At 32.2% G+C, this 19859-nt stretch overlaps 1 protein-coding gene across 1 annotated transcript; it reads left to right on the top strand.

Moving 5' to 3' along the window:
- Nucleotides 1-350: 350 nt before the first annotated feature.
- On the top strand, nt 351-1571 carry LOC129218355 (allatostatin-A receptor-like). Its single transcript, XM_054852601.1, has one exon. The coding sequence runs from the start codon at nt 351-353 to the stop codon at nt 1569-1571; it is 1221 nt and encodes a 406-aa protein (XP_054708576.1).
- Nucleotides 1572-19859: the final 18288 nt, after the last annotated feature.

The raw sequence follows: 19859 nt of genomic DNA, 5'->3' as shown, positions 1-19859 counted from the left end.
TAGTTTAAAATGCTTGTAAGCATTTTCATCTGGCAAAAAAATTCATAGTTGAGATTATGTCAGAAGGAAATAAATATTTAACAACGAAAATTTACAAGCTTCTGCAATATTCTATAGCTTTTACAAACATTTTCCTTAATGGTTTACCAGCAAAAATAATTACAACTTTGCTATTATAATTAAAAATTTTAAATTATTGTAAATAATTTAATGGGAAAAATGTTTCCAAGAAAGTAAAATCTTCAGTGCTCCGCTACCACAGAGCTAAACTACTTCGTATGAATAAATATGAGAAAAATGATACAAAAAAATAAGGTCGTTACATGCTGCATACATTTTGAATTTGACATATGAACCAGCATCAGTATTTAGACATGGAAACAGAAATACAAGAGTCACCACCTTTACCGGAATTCGAAGACATTGGAAATATACTGCGCAGGGCAAATCAAAGTCTGCATCAAGGTACATACATAAACTGTAGTGACCCCTTTTTAAATGGAAGCATGATAGGTGACTGTGTGAATGTCAGTGAATCTTATGACTACGGTAGACATGATTACAGTGACGCATTTGCAATGGAACACATACTCAGCATCGTAGTCCCGATACTTTTCGGACTCATCGTAATCATTGGTCTTTTTGGGAATGCGTTGGTGGTCATCGTGGTTACGTGCAATCCCCAGATGAGGTCTACAACAAATTTATTGATCATCAACTTAGCTATGGCAGATTTGCTCTTCATAGTATTTTGCGTTCCGTTTACAGCGTGGGACTATGCGCTACCCTACTGGCCTTTTGGAGACGCCTGGTGCAGAGTTGTCCAATACCTGGTCATCGTGTGTGCGTATGCCAGCATCTATACCCTTGTATTGATGTCTCTGGACAGATTTCTTGCTGTTGTTCATCCGGTAACTTCAATGTCAATCAGGACTGAACGAAACGCTTACATTGCCATTGGACTGATGTGGGTTGTCATCTTTCTTTGTTGCATACCAGCACTGCAAAGTCACGGAGAGCTAACTTACATGTTTGCCTACACTGAATATTCAGTATGCGTCTTCTTGGCTGTAAATGGATACAATTATGCCGCGTTTCAAATATGTTTCTTTCTATCATCTTACATAATACCACTGGGGTGCATATTTGTTCTGTACATGCTTATGCTCAAGAGATTGTGGTTTGGTGTTGCACCAGGAGGAAGAGTCAGTGCCGAGGCTGTTAAATCCAAGAAAAGAGTCACTAGAATGGTTGTAGTAGTTGTAGTCATCTTTGCATTTTGTTGGTGTCCGATACAAATTGTATTAGTGTTAAAAAGTGTGAGTGCTTATGAGCTAAATCCTACTAATATTGTTATACAGATTACGTCCCATATCTTGGCTTACATGAATTCGTGTGTCAATCCAATTTTATATGCTTTCTTGTCAGACAATTTCCGGAAAGCGTTCCGGAAAGTTATATCCTGCAATCCACGAAATAATCGGGCAAGAAGAAGTAATTTTGAAAAGACAGAGCGTGACTTGGGAACTTGTGCCACTAAAACCACAAAGGTATCAAACGACATTCTGTAAAATATAAGTTAAAATATTTATGCATTTTCTCCTCTCTTTGTGATCTGAAAAGAAGAGAAAATTAGTCCACAAAGGAAAGAAAAATTGATGAAAGATAAATTTTATTTTTGGTGACCAGTACGGATTGCACATCTAAGACTAATATCTTAAATATTGCACCCTTTTTAATTTTATCACTAAGTCGGACACTGATTAGTGTCGGATGATATTTCTTGAAGAACATTTGAACAATAGGATGAAGAATTACGTGGCAACTGAGCGCGTTTTGTACTGCTAATCCGAATAATCGAACTGATTTCTCAAATATCAATGACTATGTAGGAAAACTTGCTGAAATGGCTTCACACAATGAACTAGTTAAACCTTAACAAGCCACGTCGGTTCAAAACATCAGAGTTTTTGACTTTTTCAGTGTGCACACGAGCGTTTTACTGTATGTTTTTTACCAGACAATTTATCTTATGTCATTAAAACATTCGTTTTATGATTAAAGAACGTGCTTTTTACTGAAATTGATTTGCTAATATTGACGTTAAATTTCTAATTTTAGCTAATTGATAAATATACATTAATATTAACTTGCTCCGATAGCTTGTCATTATGATTTCTCTATTTCAGAGACATCTAAAAGAACTATTATGGGGACAAGTATTCTGTTATTCTTGGATGAATAATATTATAAAATAAATAGTCTCAAATAAGATATGTATAAACTATAAACAGTAAAGGTATTTTTAATCAGCATATTTAACTAATAAAATGTGTACATACAAAATCTTTTACTAAGTAATATTTTACTATATCAAACGAAATATATTTTTTAAAAAAACCAAACAATAACAGTCAGAATATATTTCTAAATTGAATATTATATATTTGTAAAAATAAGAAAGACGCGTCATGGTTTACTTTGGGAATTTTCTCAACACTGTTTGTTGCAACAAAAAAATCATCAACGTTATTCGACATTTTGCTGATATGCTTTTTTAGTCATTGAACAGGATGGTTTAATGACATTTCTGCTGTTTCAAAAACTAATCACCGCAATCTTGAAAACCATAATGGCGAACATTTTCACACATTTGCATATTGCGTGAGTGCATTCTTAAATAAACTGACCATGCATACAAAATAATCTAAAGCACGCAACAGTTCACATTGAGTAACGATGCATAATAATTTCTAACAGATGATGATGCATTCAGATGATTACCTAGTGGTGCTTGAGCAGTACAATAGTCAGTCACAAAGGTCTAATTATCGTATCCTCTTATATGTAAAGCTTATATATCCCCCATTACCTAATGTTCAATACTGTGTTAGGCGTGGAATAATCGTTATGTTAATGCCCTGAAATAAATATATGGGTTTTCTAAAAAATATATGCTTAGTTTTTTTAAATTACATTCTCCCAAACTGCATTTTAGATTAATATAATCCGTAAAGTTATCTTACACTCACAAATGAGTTTTTGTTTGAATTCTAAAAATTGAACGAATAAGCATACGTTTAACTTTCTTCAGAAAGAGAAATAAATTAAATGGTTTTGTTTCATCATAAAAAAAGGTTCGAAATTGTTAAGTTAAAGAATAAACCTTTTCTTTCCCTTTCAAAATGTTATAATTTAAACAGAAAAGGCATTTTAAAAAATTTCACGAACTGTTGTCATGTTAAAAAGTACTTTAAAAAATAAAATATGATTATTTATTAAGGCTATCCCTTTATATACACTTTAAGAAAATAAAAATGGAAAGCTTTATACCTTTAAATGCATTTGAATTTCGGGAAGTAGAAACTTTCAGGTGCATATTTCTCTTGCGGAAAAAGTTCCATCTATGTTAAAATGGGAAATAACTAAAAAAAATGCATCATGCTCTAGTTCAACTAGAAAAATGTCTTCGTTGGGCACATAACTGATATATCAGTTTGGTGTTTTGTATCTCAAGTTGTATGAATTGATCCATTTTGTTTTAAATGCTATTTTTTTGCATTATGATTTTGATTTTAATGCTCTCAATTCCAGTCTCTACAGATTAAATATTAGACGGAATCTATAAAAGAAAAAGTAATCACATGCAACTCAGTAATTTAATTCTGAATTAAACTATTAATTATGACTTGGGTTTTATATTTTTAAGCACTCAACTCGATTCATATTTTTGAATCTTAATGTTTGCTGAGAAAGTTTAAGGTTTTCAGCAGCAAGTGTGTACATGGGGCTCTATACTTGATGAAGAAAACCGAAAACTTCCAAGATATTTGTTTCATTGTTGTTTTGTGGAAGTAATATTTTTAGTATTTGTGTCATTGTACTACATGATGTGTTACATTGTATGTTATACCGCACTGATCATAATAAAATCTGTCGTAAAGGCTTATTATTGTTACTTCTTTCACAGATATTAATTACAAAAATTTTATTATATTTTACATACCTCTTAAAATTTAAAAATAGCTAATAAAAAAATACTTCTTAATTTTTAGCAGCATTTATGATATTTTTTTGAATGCATTTCGGATAATATGCTTAAAAGGTTATAAAGAAAAACGAAAACACACACACACACACACACACACACAAAGCTAGAAAAAATAAACCTGAACGTTCTTTTAACCTTTTGAAAAAAATCAAAATGCTCATATTGTGCAGTCAGTACATATATATCTCTCAGTATAAAGTTGTATTCATATTATTAGCAGTAATTGAGTTTTCGTATGCTTAATCACCGCAATTCAATTCGATTCTGTAATTATGAGCAAACTATAGCTAAGGTAACCAAATACGCAGTAGTCATAACTGAAATTAAAACCACTAAATTTTGAGGCAATTGTAATTGAGTTTAGAAAATCATTAACGTACAATCTTATATTGTAATCACGATGACAAATTCAATGTAGTATAAACGACTTGTTATCAGCACGGTAAAGTTTTTTTTTTGAGCAATCACGATTGCTTATTGTTCTCACTTGACTGATTTGATGTCCTATCATTTTATTTTCCCACCGCCACCCACCGCCACCCACCGCACCATCACCGTTGACCGGATCCTCACGATGCTGCTCCTATAGCGAAAGCCGTCTCCGGGTTGCATCCATGTCCTACACACACACGCACGCACACACACACACACACACATACACAAACACACACATATGCCTACACACATACACATACCCCCCACACACACATTCATACACACAACTACCCACACACTTATGCCAGCACACAGACACAAACACACATACCCCCTACACACAAACACACATACCCCCACACACAAACACACATAACCCCACACACAAAGACACATACCCCCACACACAAACACACACGCATACATACACACACTCGTGATTGCGAAAAACATAATTTGAATTCAAGATGTCAAAATTCAAATATTTCTTTTTTAAGTTGGATTGTTGTTGAATTATGATGTTGCAGTTCTTCAGGGGAAAAAACTTATGAACTTCACTTTTATAACTGTGAAACTATCATTTATTTTCAACTATGATTTATATCTATTTTTTAAAAATAAACTGAAATACCCCGATTGGACCAGTTATGGATACATTTAGTTATGGGCATAACAAAAACGAGTTATGGTCATGCTAGCTGAATACAGTTATTCTCAGGAAATACACAAAACACTATGCAGACCTACTGAAACAATTATTTTTCTTACAATGTAATCAAATTTAGTGTCTCGGCTAACTACTTCGAGCAATACTAAAATTAAATCATGATGTGTCCATTACGAAAGTTTCTCCTATATCTATCTGATGAGCTATTATATTTAACGTACCATCGTTTATGTAATCGCGATTACCAAATTATGCTATTCGTAAAAACGGAAAGATTTCCTAAGTGGATAATTGACGATCTTCATTCATTGGCTTAAACTTTTTGGAACCAATGCCTAATCGGCGAGTGTTTTTACTTTGCATTCGTCAGCAAAGAGTAGGGAAATATGTATTTGCATGAAGGTACTATCGATATATCTTAGCAAAAACAGAAGCAAAGAGTAATTATTGATTTTTTTTTTAAATGCATTGCTTAAAACTATTACAAACAATTTATTTGTTAACGAATAAAAGAAGACAACAGATAAAAATTTTAAAACATTGAGATTTTTCAGATCACTTGCCAACTATTAAATCGCAAGAAAGACGCAGGAGACATTATAATAGAATTTATCTTTCTTATTGATGCAATAATTGAGCTTTTGTTTTTATTTGGAACAAAAATAGCAAAAATTTGCCTTCATTAGGACAATTGGCTCAAAAACTGATTCAGCGCCTGTTTCCGTGTAGATTCACATTTGTTCCAAATTTCATCTTAAACGAAAAATACTTCTTGACAAACAGAACTCGCAGTGAACTAGAAATAACGTTTTATTGCACCACTCCCTTTAAACACTACAATTATCGCAATCTTCGTATACCTAGAAATACGGTGAGGGTCATTTTGATCCTTGTGAAGAAATCTGCATAGTTTGCTACATGATGTTGTAGATTTGAAAAAAAAAAGTTAAAACTATACATATTTAAAATAAATGCAGTTTAATTAAAGGATGCAGAGATTTTAAGGAGCTAGAATGAAGCATTTAATAAAATGTGTTAAAATACCGCTAACACAACTAGCGCTGTTTCAATCGCATTTCAGACACTAACGACTAATGTTTTCTTTTATGTATAGATAGATTATACATAAATGCTATAAAATGTGGCAATGCTATGTTCTAAAAGGCATTTATGAGTTTCTGCTCTGTTTCAGCAACAGTAAATGTATTTGAATTTCCTTTTTTTCTCAAAAGGGTCAAAATAACACCCGCCCACACTTTTCGGTATAACCCTTTAGTTTGGGTTTGAAAAAAGTTATAATTCTGGGAAACTTCATAGTTTTACACAGCAGGATGATTTCAGAAAAGTCAAGGAAGGATTCAGATTTTCATGGAAATACAGAGGAGTAGATGGCAAAAAAGTTTTCTTTGGGTCAAAATGACCAGTCCCGTAATTATTGTGTTAAAATATTGGCGCCAAAACAAAATCAACTTTTTTACCCTCGAAGATCTACCTTTCGATTAATTTTTGTTTAATTTCTTTCATTACCTCTCGGGTTATAACAGTCACAAGGACCGAGAAAATACATACAATTGCTCGACCCCCCTTTCGAGTTATTCGCACCCGTATCCTTTAGGGTTAAAATATGGGTCAAATTTTGCTTCATTCCTCCCGTTACAGAATGAACAAATGATTATTTATTTTTTTAAATTCATGGTGCAGCAGAAATAACTCACGCATTTGATACGAGTATCAAAGTATGAGTACCAATGATGATGAGTAACAAAGCAATATATGAGTAACAAAGCAATAAAAAAAGATTATTGGAAAATAGTTTTATAGGGTAGACTGGGGCACGCGGATTTTTTTTTTTTTTTTTTTCAACGAATGTTTTAAATTTTATGTTTTAACTGAGGAAATTTTTGACATTGTAGTTTGATGAAACAGCTAATGGAGCCTTATACAATGTAAAAAAGTTCTGAAACGTTACTGGTTATTTCTGCGGAACGTCTCGGGATTTCACACGTTTTAACCTATTTCCCCGTAAAAACAAGTATCTTCACAAAAAAGTTTCCTGAAGCGCTACAAGTTGCACGTGTGCAAACTTTTCACTGTTGTGGAAAATATATTTAGCAACCAGTTTAAAGATTGAATGAGCGTGTTTATTAAGTGTATCGGCTTAAGGTTGCTTACGGCCTGTCCAGACTGACTAAGCTGCCAATGAGAGCGAAACAGTCTAATGGATAGCTGCAGCTTTGCACGGCAGAATTGTAGGTAAGAGATATGCTTGGTTCCTTTTTGCATAGCTTTGGCCGTGGTCGTTCTGATTTGTATGGAGCCTTCTTGATAAATCAAAAAGGTTCTAATCAATTACACTAAACCTACTTAATTTTTCTAGAAGGTTCTGGAGACATGACTGGCTTTTACAGGGGAGATTCCTCACTTCTTCAGAAAGTTTCAAGGTTAATTTCAGAGGTTACTGACTTTTAGGGGAAAACGTTCCTGTTTTTCCCAAGATATGTTATTGGAAAAAATTAGGCACATCAGCTGCCTATTATTTTCGAGGAACGTTTCTGAATCGTTTTTACAGTGTAATGGAGCTAATAATAATTAACCGTTAAAAAGATATTTTTGAGTTCAAGTCGGTTACGTAAACTTGTCCCGGCACGAGACACGTTTACGCATACTTATTTTGACACCTAACGTGGTTCTGTTAGTGTTTTGCACATAATGTCTAACCATAGTTAAAATAAAGCAAATTTATTGCAGACTGAATAGTGTGTAGAGTAAAAGCTGAACGGGCATGAAGACAGCACTATATGCTTGTAAGCTATAAGGTACAAAATTGTCACTTAATTAAAAATTAAATGGTGATTTTCAAAACTAAATAGCTTGAAAATACTAAAAAGTTTTGAGACAGTTCGGAGCAAAAAAAAACATCAAGTCATGTTTAGAAGTAAGACACAGTAAGAACGTGCTTCAAGGTGTTCAGACGTCAACGCGTAAACTTGCTCCGTCGCCAAGTTTGGATTTATTATTATTGTATGAAACAAAATAACATTTCAGTTCATACAAATACAATTCTCCAAAAAGGATAAAATTCTGCTGATTTTTATATATTTGTTATTTCTTAACTAAGTATAATTTACTCACTAAGTATTTTTTACTCACTTATTTACTTACTTAAAATTTACTCGACTAGGTAGAAAATAGACTATTCTTCCTGCATGCTATACCGAAGCTCGACTGATGCTCAAAAACTTGTGTATATATTTGATAGGGACATCATCAATCTGTTATGACTGTTGGCTCTCCAGTTATAATTCGTTTGGAAAAAAAGGTACTGCACAAGCGAAAGAGTCAAATGAAATTCACCATTCAGAAAATCTAAAAAGAAGGAGATATCTTCTCTGTCCTCGTGTTTATAAGAGTACGGGACTTTAGTCCAGAATTTAGCATCCGAACACAATACAGTAAAAGGATGTCTTTGGGGAGGTCATTCATGAATCTGTAAAGGACAGTTTTTCGCCGAGTAGGGTTAGTTGGAGAAACACGGTCTCTAGAGTAATTAGGTCACCCCTCTAAAACTAAAAAAATCATATGGATTTTATACATTTTTACATTGACCATGTCACATTTCATCACAGTGATTAATGTTGCATATATTTGGGCTTCCATGGTACTTCTTACTAGGTCACAGAAGTTATGTCAAAAAGCTTTTCCGAAAAATATCTTTTAAGGACATCAAGCTGTGTTTCCAGCTTAGTTTTCAGCATCATTTTAACGATCATTAAACCTTTACGTATAGTTTAAACCTAAAGTGCATACAACAATAGGAATCTTTACAGTAGGTATTATTAATAAGTGTTCAAGAGGAAGGGTCCCACACCGTACATTTTTAACATAAGGGGTAAGTGGGTTTTCTAACAATGGTGTTTGTATGACCTCCGTAATAGTGACGATTTTAAAACCAAAAGCAGCTTTAATGAAAAAACTCTAAACGAAATACAAGATAAGTATAAATACCTAGTAGGAATTGATAGTTCAAAAATTGATAGACAAATGTGCATAATCTGGTGACTAAATATTTGTAAAACTTACATCAAACAAAACCATAATGTATTATAAAGCTCTAAGTTTACAAGTTGATGATTGAAAAAATACTGTTGATTTTGCAAGAACGAATAGCAAAACAGTAAAAGACTAAGAACAAGCTAGTATTTTTAACTTTTTGAGAAATGCATATAATAGTAAAGATTTTTTAATAAAATTATGGCAAAAAAAATATTTTTATAACGTTATAAAATCAAACTTTAAATTCATTTTTTGTGTTTCTTTATGCTGATGCACAGAAAAACCACTATTTCCGCTCTTTGCTGGTAAAAACACAAAATAAATTGTAATGCAGTGCTTCTATCCTGTGCATAATAATATCGCCAAAATTTATCTTTAATGCTCTGCTATTTGGTTTGAAATGAAATGTATGTTTAGAAATTTACAAATAAATTTCGGAGCATCTTTTTAAAAAGGCATTAGGTACAAATGTGCTAAAAAACTAGGATTTATACGAGCTTTAAATTTAAAGAGAAACTGATCAAAAAAATAGTTCACATTAAACAAAATATTAAGTCAGTCGATACTTATTGAAAATTGAACATCGTGTTTGCAATTAAATTAGTAATTGAGACTTAAAAACTAATGCATTGCCTAAAGTAATAGCTAATTCATGATATCAAAGTAATAATCTGAGCTTTCAAATGAATTATTAAATTATTTTTTTTCTTTTGTTAACGTATTTAATTAAAAAGAGCTAAAAGTTCTATCCACTTATAATAAGCTGAATAAGATATATTTCCCATTTACTTTTAGAAAACCTGACTCGTTTTTTTTTTTTTGTCGTTTTAGTAAGTCAATGTAACTAAAAAAAGAAACAATTTAATTAGTTTTTGAAATCAGTTGGATTAATTTTACGAGATGAAAGGAACTTATTTTTAAGTATGAACACGTACGAATGACTTTTAACTGAAACCTCTTGTTAATGCATTTACATTTGCGACTGAAAACTTTTTTAAAAAATTCTGTAGATTTCAATTTAAACATTAATTTTAAATAAATATATCCCAGACGACGAATCTGCTAGACGTACTTAACTTTTTAAAAATATTTCGAAATCAGCTCAATTCAGCTATGGAAATGTATCCTAATCATCAGTTCTTAAAATGGGTGGGATTTAAATTCGAAAAGCAATTATGAAAAATATTAAAAATGACCCCTTTGAAATTATATAATTGGTTGAAAAAGAAATCAATGAATTTTGAGTCTGGTAGAAAAAATGGGGTACTAATTACAACTCTAACCTTTAAAACATCCCGATACTTTGAATCAGGAAAGCTTCGTAACCATAATAACCCGCTGGATGTAATGATTTTGAATAAACTAGGCGTAACAGCGAAAAATGAACTTTAAATAATGTTTAGCAATGATCAACATTTTAAAACTTGTTTTCCAGCACATATTTTGAAGTTGCATGTTACGAATTATTAAAAGTTTACGTTTTCATATGTAAAAAACTCTGCACTGTAATTTTTGCTTTATCTTAATTTGCCATAGTGCTATTTCAAAAACTGAAAGTTATATGCATCCAGGAAATTTTTCCAGTAAACTAAAACATTCAGAAAAAAGAACTGTTTCAACCAAATTACAAAAATACTTTTAAAAGGCACCTGGACAAATAATTGATAAAGAAAATCACAAACCTCATTATGTTTATATCCAGTATGGGTAACATCCGGGCCGGAAGTTTGTGGTGTCACCCGTCCACCCCATACAGACGAAAAAATAAATAAATAAATAAATAAATAAATAAATAAATAAATAAATATATATATATATATATATATATATATATATATATATATATATATATATATATATATATATATACGTAAATGAAAACATGAAAGTCATGCAATTCAGAAACAACTACAATTGTGTTATAACGCAATTTTATGTAGGCTAATGTACAAAAAACAGATAAAACTGGGGGGAGGGGGGGAAGGGGTTAACCCCACGGAAAATTTCAAATTTGTAGTCTTAAAAATGCATTTTAGCTTCATATTTTTCGAAAACTTGCAATTCCATTTAGGGTGTCATTTTCCAGATGGGTGACAACCGGGGTGCACCGCCCCCATGCCTCCCTTCCCGTAGTAATTGTTATATCTTAAATCATAGTAGGAAAAAACAATTACTCAAGTTTTATTTTTTACTCAAAATCTTTTAACATCAATGGTACTTCTTCCTTTTCTTTTTTTTCGCGTTTCATATTTCATTTAAACTCGTATTGCTCCAACTCTTCCAATTTTTCTACTGTTAGTATAGGATAATTCGTTATCTGTGCTTCAACATTTTCAACCCAGTAAGTAGTATTCACAAGCTTATTCAAATAACACCGAGCTCTGCATTATCATACTGTATTGAAAATTCAGCTCTTTCGCAGTCCGGAAGTTTAAATAGCTTTACGCGCGAGTAAACAGTGAATGGTGAGCGGTCCCGAACAATGATGATCAATTCAAAGCCTTTTATGAGTTCCCTCAAGAAGTGCATCTTCACTGCAATTTTAAACAGCCCGACGGAAGTTGAGAGAATTATCCATAATTGAGTTACCGCAAAAAAGGAGAACACGAAAAGGATTTGCATTAAATTTTTTGAAGAATAAGTAATGATATTTTAGTTTTTTCGGGAAGCAGACACTTATTATCCCTAATTCTGTTTTGCATTAAAAAAAAGCAAGCGGCTGGATGACGTTTAAAGTCGTCTAGTGGCTAAGAAAGGTGTAAATTGTTATCATTTGTTTTTGAGAAAGGTATAATAAAATTAGATATAATGTAGGATCTCCCTTTTTTTTGATAGAAGTCTAGAAAAAAAAGAGTAAAGTATTGAGCTAATACTTTCCACTATAAATCGTTTTAGCAAAAATAAATAAATCTATATAAATAAAACAAAGAATATATCGTCGCTTCAGAACAACACTAAGATATTGTTGTTTCTGGGATTGGTTGTCATACGGTTACTCTGAGTCGACGATATGTGTATGTATATTTATATATGTGTGTGTATGTATGTTCCCTATACAAATCCACAGTTTTCTCGAGCAAATTTGGCAAGAAGGTATTTGGGCACCCGAGAAGAAACGTAGGGGTGTTTTCAATTGCCAAAAAAGTACCGAACCGTTCGAATTTTAATTTTAGGGCCCGAAAATGGCATTAAATGGCTCTTTCTACCCCAAATAGTTATCCCATCAGTTCAAATTTCTCTCCATTCGAAACCTTGGGAAAATAACCCTAGAATCGAATTAATTCCTTCGAATTAAAAAAAAAGGCTGTAAAATCACCTGGAACCATATACTAATAATAAGAGTAGACCGAGCTTTCCCAGACTTGCTGATGAAAAAACTTGTTCATGGATACATCATGTGACTGGTGGAAGGCTTGGTGAAAACTTTGGCAGCATGGTTGCCAGATGGCAACATTATCTATAGTTTGGCACTCGATATTTATTTTAAGACGTAATGTGTCTTCATTATAATTTTTTCCAGGTGCAGATATTGAACTGTTTTTCTTTTAGTTATGCATTATTTTGACATTAGTAATTAGTTTTTGATCAGTTTTCAGTAACTTTTATTTCATTTGGAACTGCTACGTCAGCGTTGGCGTGAACGAAATGGCGTAAACGTTTTGCGTTAACGCAAAAATGTACTAATTGGTATTTTAAAATGAAGTTGTAGATAAAAATCTTACCATTTGCCGATTCTTTTTGGGCGCTTGCATCTTTAATTGCTTAGAGAGCTATTGAAAATGACTAAAGAAAATGCACAGTACTATCTAAACGAAAAGCTCACTATATTAACAAAATATTTACAACTTAGAATAACAAATTTACAAATCGGACTACGTAAAAGATCATTCTTCCGTGTTCCATCAATTCTATTTATTTTATTTCTCGCTGGCGTTGATCGTCTGCTACGATCAACGCCCGCTGTTGCTAAGATAGCCACCAGTCACATGGTTTGGTTTATGGGCAGCAAAAGGGTTACCATAGCTCGGTCTATTCTTATTATTAGTCTATGCCTTGAACAAATTTAAAGGCATTTTTAATCCTAATGCGGAATACTATTTTCATACCAAAAAACTATCGTTTGCGCGATTTCATTTTAAATTAGCTTTTAGAAGGTTGCCACTTTTTTATTTATTTTTTTTTTAACCGGCTGTGACTAAACAAAATTTTGTTTTTGTTTTGAGGTAAAAATTTCCTTTTTTGATAATTATTTGGGGATTTTTCTTCTTTCTTTCTTTCTTTTTCTTTCTTTCTTTTTTTTTTCTGTACAATCAGCAGAAGATAATCAAGGATCTTAGTTGTATTTATGGAGGGTTGTGTTTAATTAATTCGAGAATTTTTTTTTTTTGTCGTTTTGTATCTTCAGGAACGGTTAACACACGTCAATTGACATAACGTTTTCTTTCTAGGTAGATCGTGCAAAGCTGGGTGACGCAGCTAGTGAATAAAATAAAAGAACGAATGAACATGTAAATATATATTTAATAGTAAAAATGGTGCACAAAATAATAATAAAAAGTTTGTTTTTTACTGGTTTGAATCACATAGATTTTTAGCCGAATGAAATTAACAATGTCATACGGTTGCATTTGCTTTGCAGTGAAGAAAATTCTAGAGAATGTTTACACAATCCCGTAGCTTCAAATATCAGTCTGTAACATGAAATCCAAGGAAAAGTTATTTCAACTATTAGATATAATTTCTAATGTATATCAAGCACGTTTAAATTTATAACCTCTCCAACCTGCATCATTAAATATTCGAAACTTCCGTACATCTGCTATCGAGTTTTATGAAAATGCGTTATCGGAAAATCCAATGACATTGATATCTGAGTATTAAATACGTACATTTATTATCAACTATTCACTTTTCGCCATTAAATCAGCAATTATCTTACGTTTCAAATTATATACACAGATAAAGGCAGGATGTGTTTGTAATTTCTGAAAGCGATAAGATTCAAAAGATGTACTATAAAAGTGAGAACTCCAGTTTTAATTCATTTGAATATTTAAAGAAATTTCATCTTATATAGTAATAGCCGCTGTTGTGGCTGCTATATTAGTTTTAAGTCTACACGTATGCTTTTATCATTAAATTTGCAAAATTATGCTAATTCATTTTTCAATCATTATCTCCGTTTAAAAAAATCCCACAATAGTTAAACCAAGCTAAACAGGATCTCCAAAAACCGGCATTTTTTAAAAACAATAACTGGTTGGATTTCTACGTCCCGGCAGTTTTAAAGGAGATTTGGAGTAAAAATATTTGAAATATTTCCATTTTTCACGTTGGTTACTTCTTTATATTGATTACCGATTACTCACGAGACAATTATGTAGCGGAGGCAATAGGTTATTATTATTATTATTATTATTATTATTATTATTATTATTATTATTATTATTTGACGACACCAACCTTGAACGTGATTGGCGACGTAAACGAGTCAGTACATGCTGCCGTTTAACTCAACTTTTATTCTAATTTTGTTTGAATAATACTTGCAAAACTGAGCTATTCAGCAGTCACATTTAATGATGAGTGCTTTCAGTTGCAGCACCGCTTATAAATAACTTAGAGCGAAATATATAGCAGCACTTGTCTTTTTTAGGATCTAGCTGCTTGCCAATTTTTTTCTACATCTTTCAATAATACTTAAACTGTAGCAGTATCTATAAACTAGAAGATAATTTGAACTTGCCTCTTTCACTGAATTGATTGGCACAGAAATGTAACACTCTCATTATCCCTTTGTGGTCTACAGATAATTTTTTGTTTGCAATAAGTTTTCTAATGTACAAAAAACAAATTAAACTGGATGGTTTCGGGGGTTTACCCCCCGGAAAATTTTCAAATTTGTTATCTGAAAAATGCATTTTAGCTTCATATTTTTCAAAAATTCGCAATTGCACTTAGGGTGTCAACCCTCAGACGGGTGACAACCGGGGTGAACCGCCTCCCCCCCCCCATGCCCTCCTTCCCGTAGCGAATGTTATATCGTAAATGATATTTGGAAAAAATAATTACTCAAGTTTCATTTTTTACTCAAAATCTTTTAACATCAATGGTACTTCTTCCATTCTTTGTTTTGGTGTTTCTAGTTTCATTTAAAATCATATTATTCCAATTCTTGCAATTTTTCTACTGTTAGTATAGGATAATTCGGTATCTTTATTTTAACATTTTCAACCCAGGAACTAGGACTACTTTAATTTTTAGTCTTATTCAGATAAAGCAGTTGCTATCCGCACCAACATTTGTCTGATTTCATGTAGATAATGCGTTTTGAGCTTAACTGGAAATAATAATTAAATACAATATGTGAGCTATTAAAATTTACAATAGCTCGATTACGCAGAAACACTGACCCTTACCAAAAATGAGAAAAAAGAGGTTAACCTACTTTACAACGTGTAAATTCGTTAGAAATCAAAGCATTTTCCGAATTTATTATTTTTTCCTGCATATCAAATATAGAAGTGAAAAGACATCGTCTCATTTGTTCAGATATTACTAGAGCCAGCTTATTCTCATAGAAAAGCCTTAACAAGAAAATCCACTCTTGTCACTAAACTAAGCATTCGTTGACTCGTGCTTCTGCTGGACAGTGTATACAAATACCTTATATCATGGCCCCTCTGAATACTTACGCCGTCATTGAATACGGACAGCGTCAGCGCCATCTAGTGGGCCTATGCTTATATACAGCGCTCTAAATAACGTTCAGAACTGATTTTTTGTATCAATCATACTAAAAAAAATATTTCTACTTGTTTTTACGGAACAACTGTCATGAAGAGCCAGTATTCTATAACATTTGTACGAAAAATGAGTCTTTAAAAGTGTAAAATGTCTTTTTTTTTTTTTTGCATAAATAGCTACTTTTATATAGCACATCCATTAGTAAATGTTCTCTACATTTTCAAGTAATTCAGATCGTCTCTCCCTCTCTTGAAGTTTTTATTTATGAGTAATTGAATAAGGTGCAAGGCAAAAACAATCCTGTCAACAAGAGAAATAGATTTTTAAAACCTGCAAACCATATTGATTGGAGAATGAATGCATGAAATAAATATATTGCCCTGGGGTATATACAAGAAAACTTTTTAAACTAATCATCTTAAAAGCAAAATATCTTGTGATTGAAAAATATTTAAGATCAGTCACAGAGAATGGTTTAAAAATACTACTTAGATCATAATAAACGACCTTTTTTGCGTCCTGAGGCCATTCAGGAACACAAGTATTTATAACTTAAAAGATCTTATTTAATGTGGAAAATCTTTTTGAGGTTTACCTAAACGCTCGTGAATTTTGTAAAACACCTGGAGCTGTTTTAGGGCAATGTAAGAAACAATTTATGTTAAATATTTTTTGTAGTCATTTTTTGGACAAAAAAAAAAAAAACTTCAAGATGTAAGTAATGTAAGTTGCTTTTACTCCCACTCATTAAAAATATAACGGTGTAATTTTAATCCGTTTCAGTATAAGTTAGTTTCATAATATTTAAAAAAATAATATCCGTTTTCTTAAACAGAAATTCCAGGGAGCATTTTGCTGACTAGTCATAGCCTAATTTAAACTTCACTGAAAAAGGTAATCTAGTGTTAAGATTAATGGTTGCGTAAAACTAATTGAAAAATGAACGTTTTCCTGAAAGCCACTGAAATTGCTTTTAAATCTGCAGGATACCAATTTTTAACTGTATCGAGACTCCACCATCAATAATTCCGATTTAGATCTTTCTTTACTGCTAGAACCACTTTAATGACTGGAGAAAGGTATAGATAAAAATATATGTAGCACCTCACCGTAAATACCAGCGTTGTCACTCAATTGAAAAAAAATAGGTTGAAAACAAAATGCTTTTGCATCTCCTTAGCAATAATAAAAAAAGTTATTCCTTAAAAAAAGTATTGTTAATTTTTTTAAATCAATTTGAAACATTTAAAAAGGAAAACTAACGTTCAGTCAATAAAAATAAATTCGATTTCAACAAAAGAGAAACTGCAGAATACTTAAAAATTGCAAAATGCTCCACGAAAAATACCCCCCTATCATCTTTATACTCACGAGTGCCAGTATGCTTTCGCAAAAGAGTGTACTTTTATTCCGTGGCTCTTAAATACAATTTAATTAATTTAAAGAAAATAAACTACAATATACTTTAAAAAAAACTCTAAACTGCATTGTTAAAAATGTTAATATCGTACTTATTATGCCCATGGAGAGCGATATTTTAATCGATTCCAGGAACATTTATAGCACGCGTTCCCCCTGCGTAAGAAGATGTGATTTAGAAATTTTGTAGATAAAAACTCATTGAAAAGAAAACCTTCTATTTAGCATGACATGGTTTCTGTTTTATTATTATGAGGAAAAAAACCTTTAGCTTTTAAAACATAGCTTTTTTTTGACATTCTAAAATGTATCACCCCTTAAAATCGGTCACCCCAGGAGGTGAAACGTGTTGTCTGCCCCAGGGGCCAGTCGATCAACGACGAAATAATATTCTGAAAAAAAAAACAGCGTTTAACATTTAATTCTGTTAAGAATAAAAATCAAATATGAGCGCCAACATAGCCGTTCACAGATGAGATTATAGTTATCTCAACTCAACAGCCTGTTACAAAGGGCAAGTCATATCTGCTTTTTATTTTTAACTAGCTGCGTCACCCGGCTTTGCACGGTGCTGCTCGAAAATAAAAGTTATGCCAAGTGACGCGTGTTCAACAATCAGGCTTCACTTAGAGAGAGATAAAAAAAAACTGTAAAACTTTCCGTCAAAATAATCATTCTTAAAGAAAGAAAACGGCAAACGAAAAATTCCCGTATAAGCTAAACGCAACCCTCCATGTATACAGCTAAAACCCTTGAGTATTTTGTACTGGTAGTAAAAAAAAGAGATAGAGGGAGAGAAGATAAATCGTTCAATAAGGGTAAATTTTTACCTCAAAACAAAAGCAAAAAAAAAAAAGTAGCAATCTTCTGAATGGCTGTGTTTTATGCAAATTTAAAACGAGGCCGCGCAAACGATCATTTTACGATTAGAAAATACTGTTCGATTAAGCTTAAAAATGCTTATAACTGTTTTTCTGGTGATTTTACAGCCTTGCTTTGTTTTTTGAAACTCGAAAGAAGTAAATGTTTTCCAGGGGTATTTCTAGTGGGCTTTCGAATGGTGCTATAACGAACTAGTAGGATAATTATTTCGGGTTGAAAGAGCCAGTTAATGACATTTTCGGGCCCTAAAATTAAAATTCGTACGATTCGGTACTTTTTTGGTGTTTGAAAACTCCCCCAAGTAAATCTCTGCTAAATTTGGTCGAGATTTGATGCAAACTGGATTTGAATAGAGAACATACATACAGAAACATATATATTATATTCTTTGTTTTATTCAAATAGATTTTTAATTATGTTAATAATAAAAATCAAATGAGAGCGCAACACAGCTACTCACATATAATATTATAATTTATCAACTTAACAGAGTATCAGAAAAGGTAAGCCATATCTGCTTTTAATCGCTGCCTGAAACAAAAATAAATAATAGTAATTATGAAGTTAAATGTAAGTAACGTTAACATATCAATTTAGGACTGAAATTAAGCAAGCATTAACCACAGGATTTTAATCTTCTAAATCGTTTTAAATGACAGATTTTCGAGAATTTCCTCCGCTCAAGTAATCAATTTAAAAGCTTAGTTGGAGTTAGATAGAAAGCGTACTTAGGGAGACCAAAATATGTCTGGATACCGTGGCTGCTTAGCAAAATTATGGGCGCATAATTTTAGTTGGCGAATTATTTGACCTTTTCATTAAAGTTGAAAAATAATCAAGCAGCTTTTTAAAACCTACTTGTAGAATTATTTTTAACTAGAAAGTCGGCCGTCAACGGTATGACGGGGGAAATTGCTTCTACTCTTCTATATTTGAACGAAGTCATTGCCTGTTTGGTGATATTTTGATACTTGAAATTGTAACCCTAACTCCAGTGGATTAACCCTAATTCCCCTGAAATGACAGTCTTACCAGTAAAACAGCTAAGTTACAGGATCGAGTTTAGCCTTGTCGCAATAAAGCCTTTTTCTGCGCGTTAAACATTACCAAAACATATTATCAAATTATCATGCCGTGGCGCGAGTTTCATAGTTGAAACACGCGGGTTACTCTATCATCGGCTATTATTTATGTGAGGATTTTATTGGAGCATTGGTTTTTATTGCTCAATTTGTTTGGCAAACTTTTTTTGCTATTGAATGAACCTTTAAGATATTTAAAAACTCACCACAACCACGTTTGAGTATATTTATGCAAACTTTAAAATAGTCTTAAAATAGTCAATGACAATAAAATTGCGTTAATCCACAAAACTAAATTTTTGAATACTGGTTGAAATTATTATAACCCTGGAGCGCGTCGAGTTGGCATAAAAATCTCCCGTTGTTGAAATTACATTTGGGCAACGTCATGGATGGGTATCTGACTGACATTTTCGAAGCGAAAACATAAGCATCTTGTCATTCCATGCAAAATATACATTACTTTCAAAATATTTTCTCCTGGTTTATTGTTCTTTTTAAGCGGAATATAAAGATATAATTG

This window comes from Uloborus diversus, chromosome 1 (genome assembly GCF_026930045.1).
Source record: "Uloborus diversus isolate 005 chromosome 1, Udiv.v.3.1, whole genome shotgun sequence".
NCBI classification, from domain to species: Eukaryota; Metazoa; Arthropoda; class Arachnida; order Araneae; family Uloboridae; genus Uloborus; species Uloborus diversus.
Note: the sequence above shows the minus strand (reverse complement) of the source record. Positions and strands in the feature narration are given on the sequence as shown.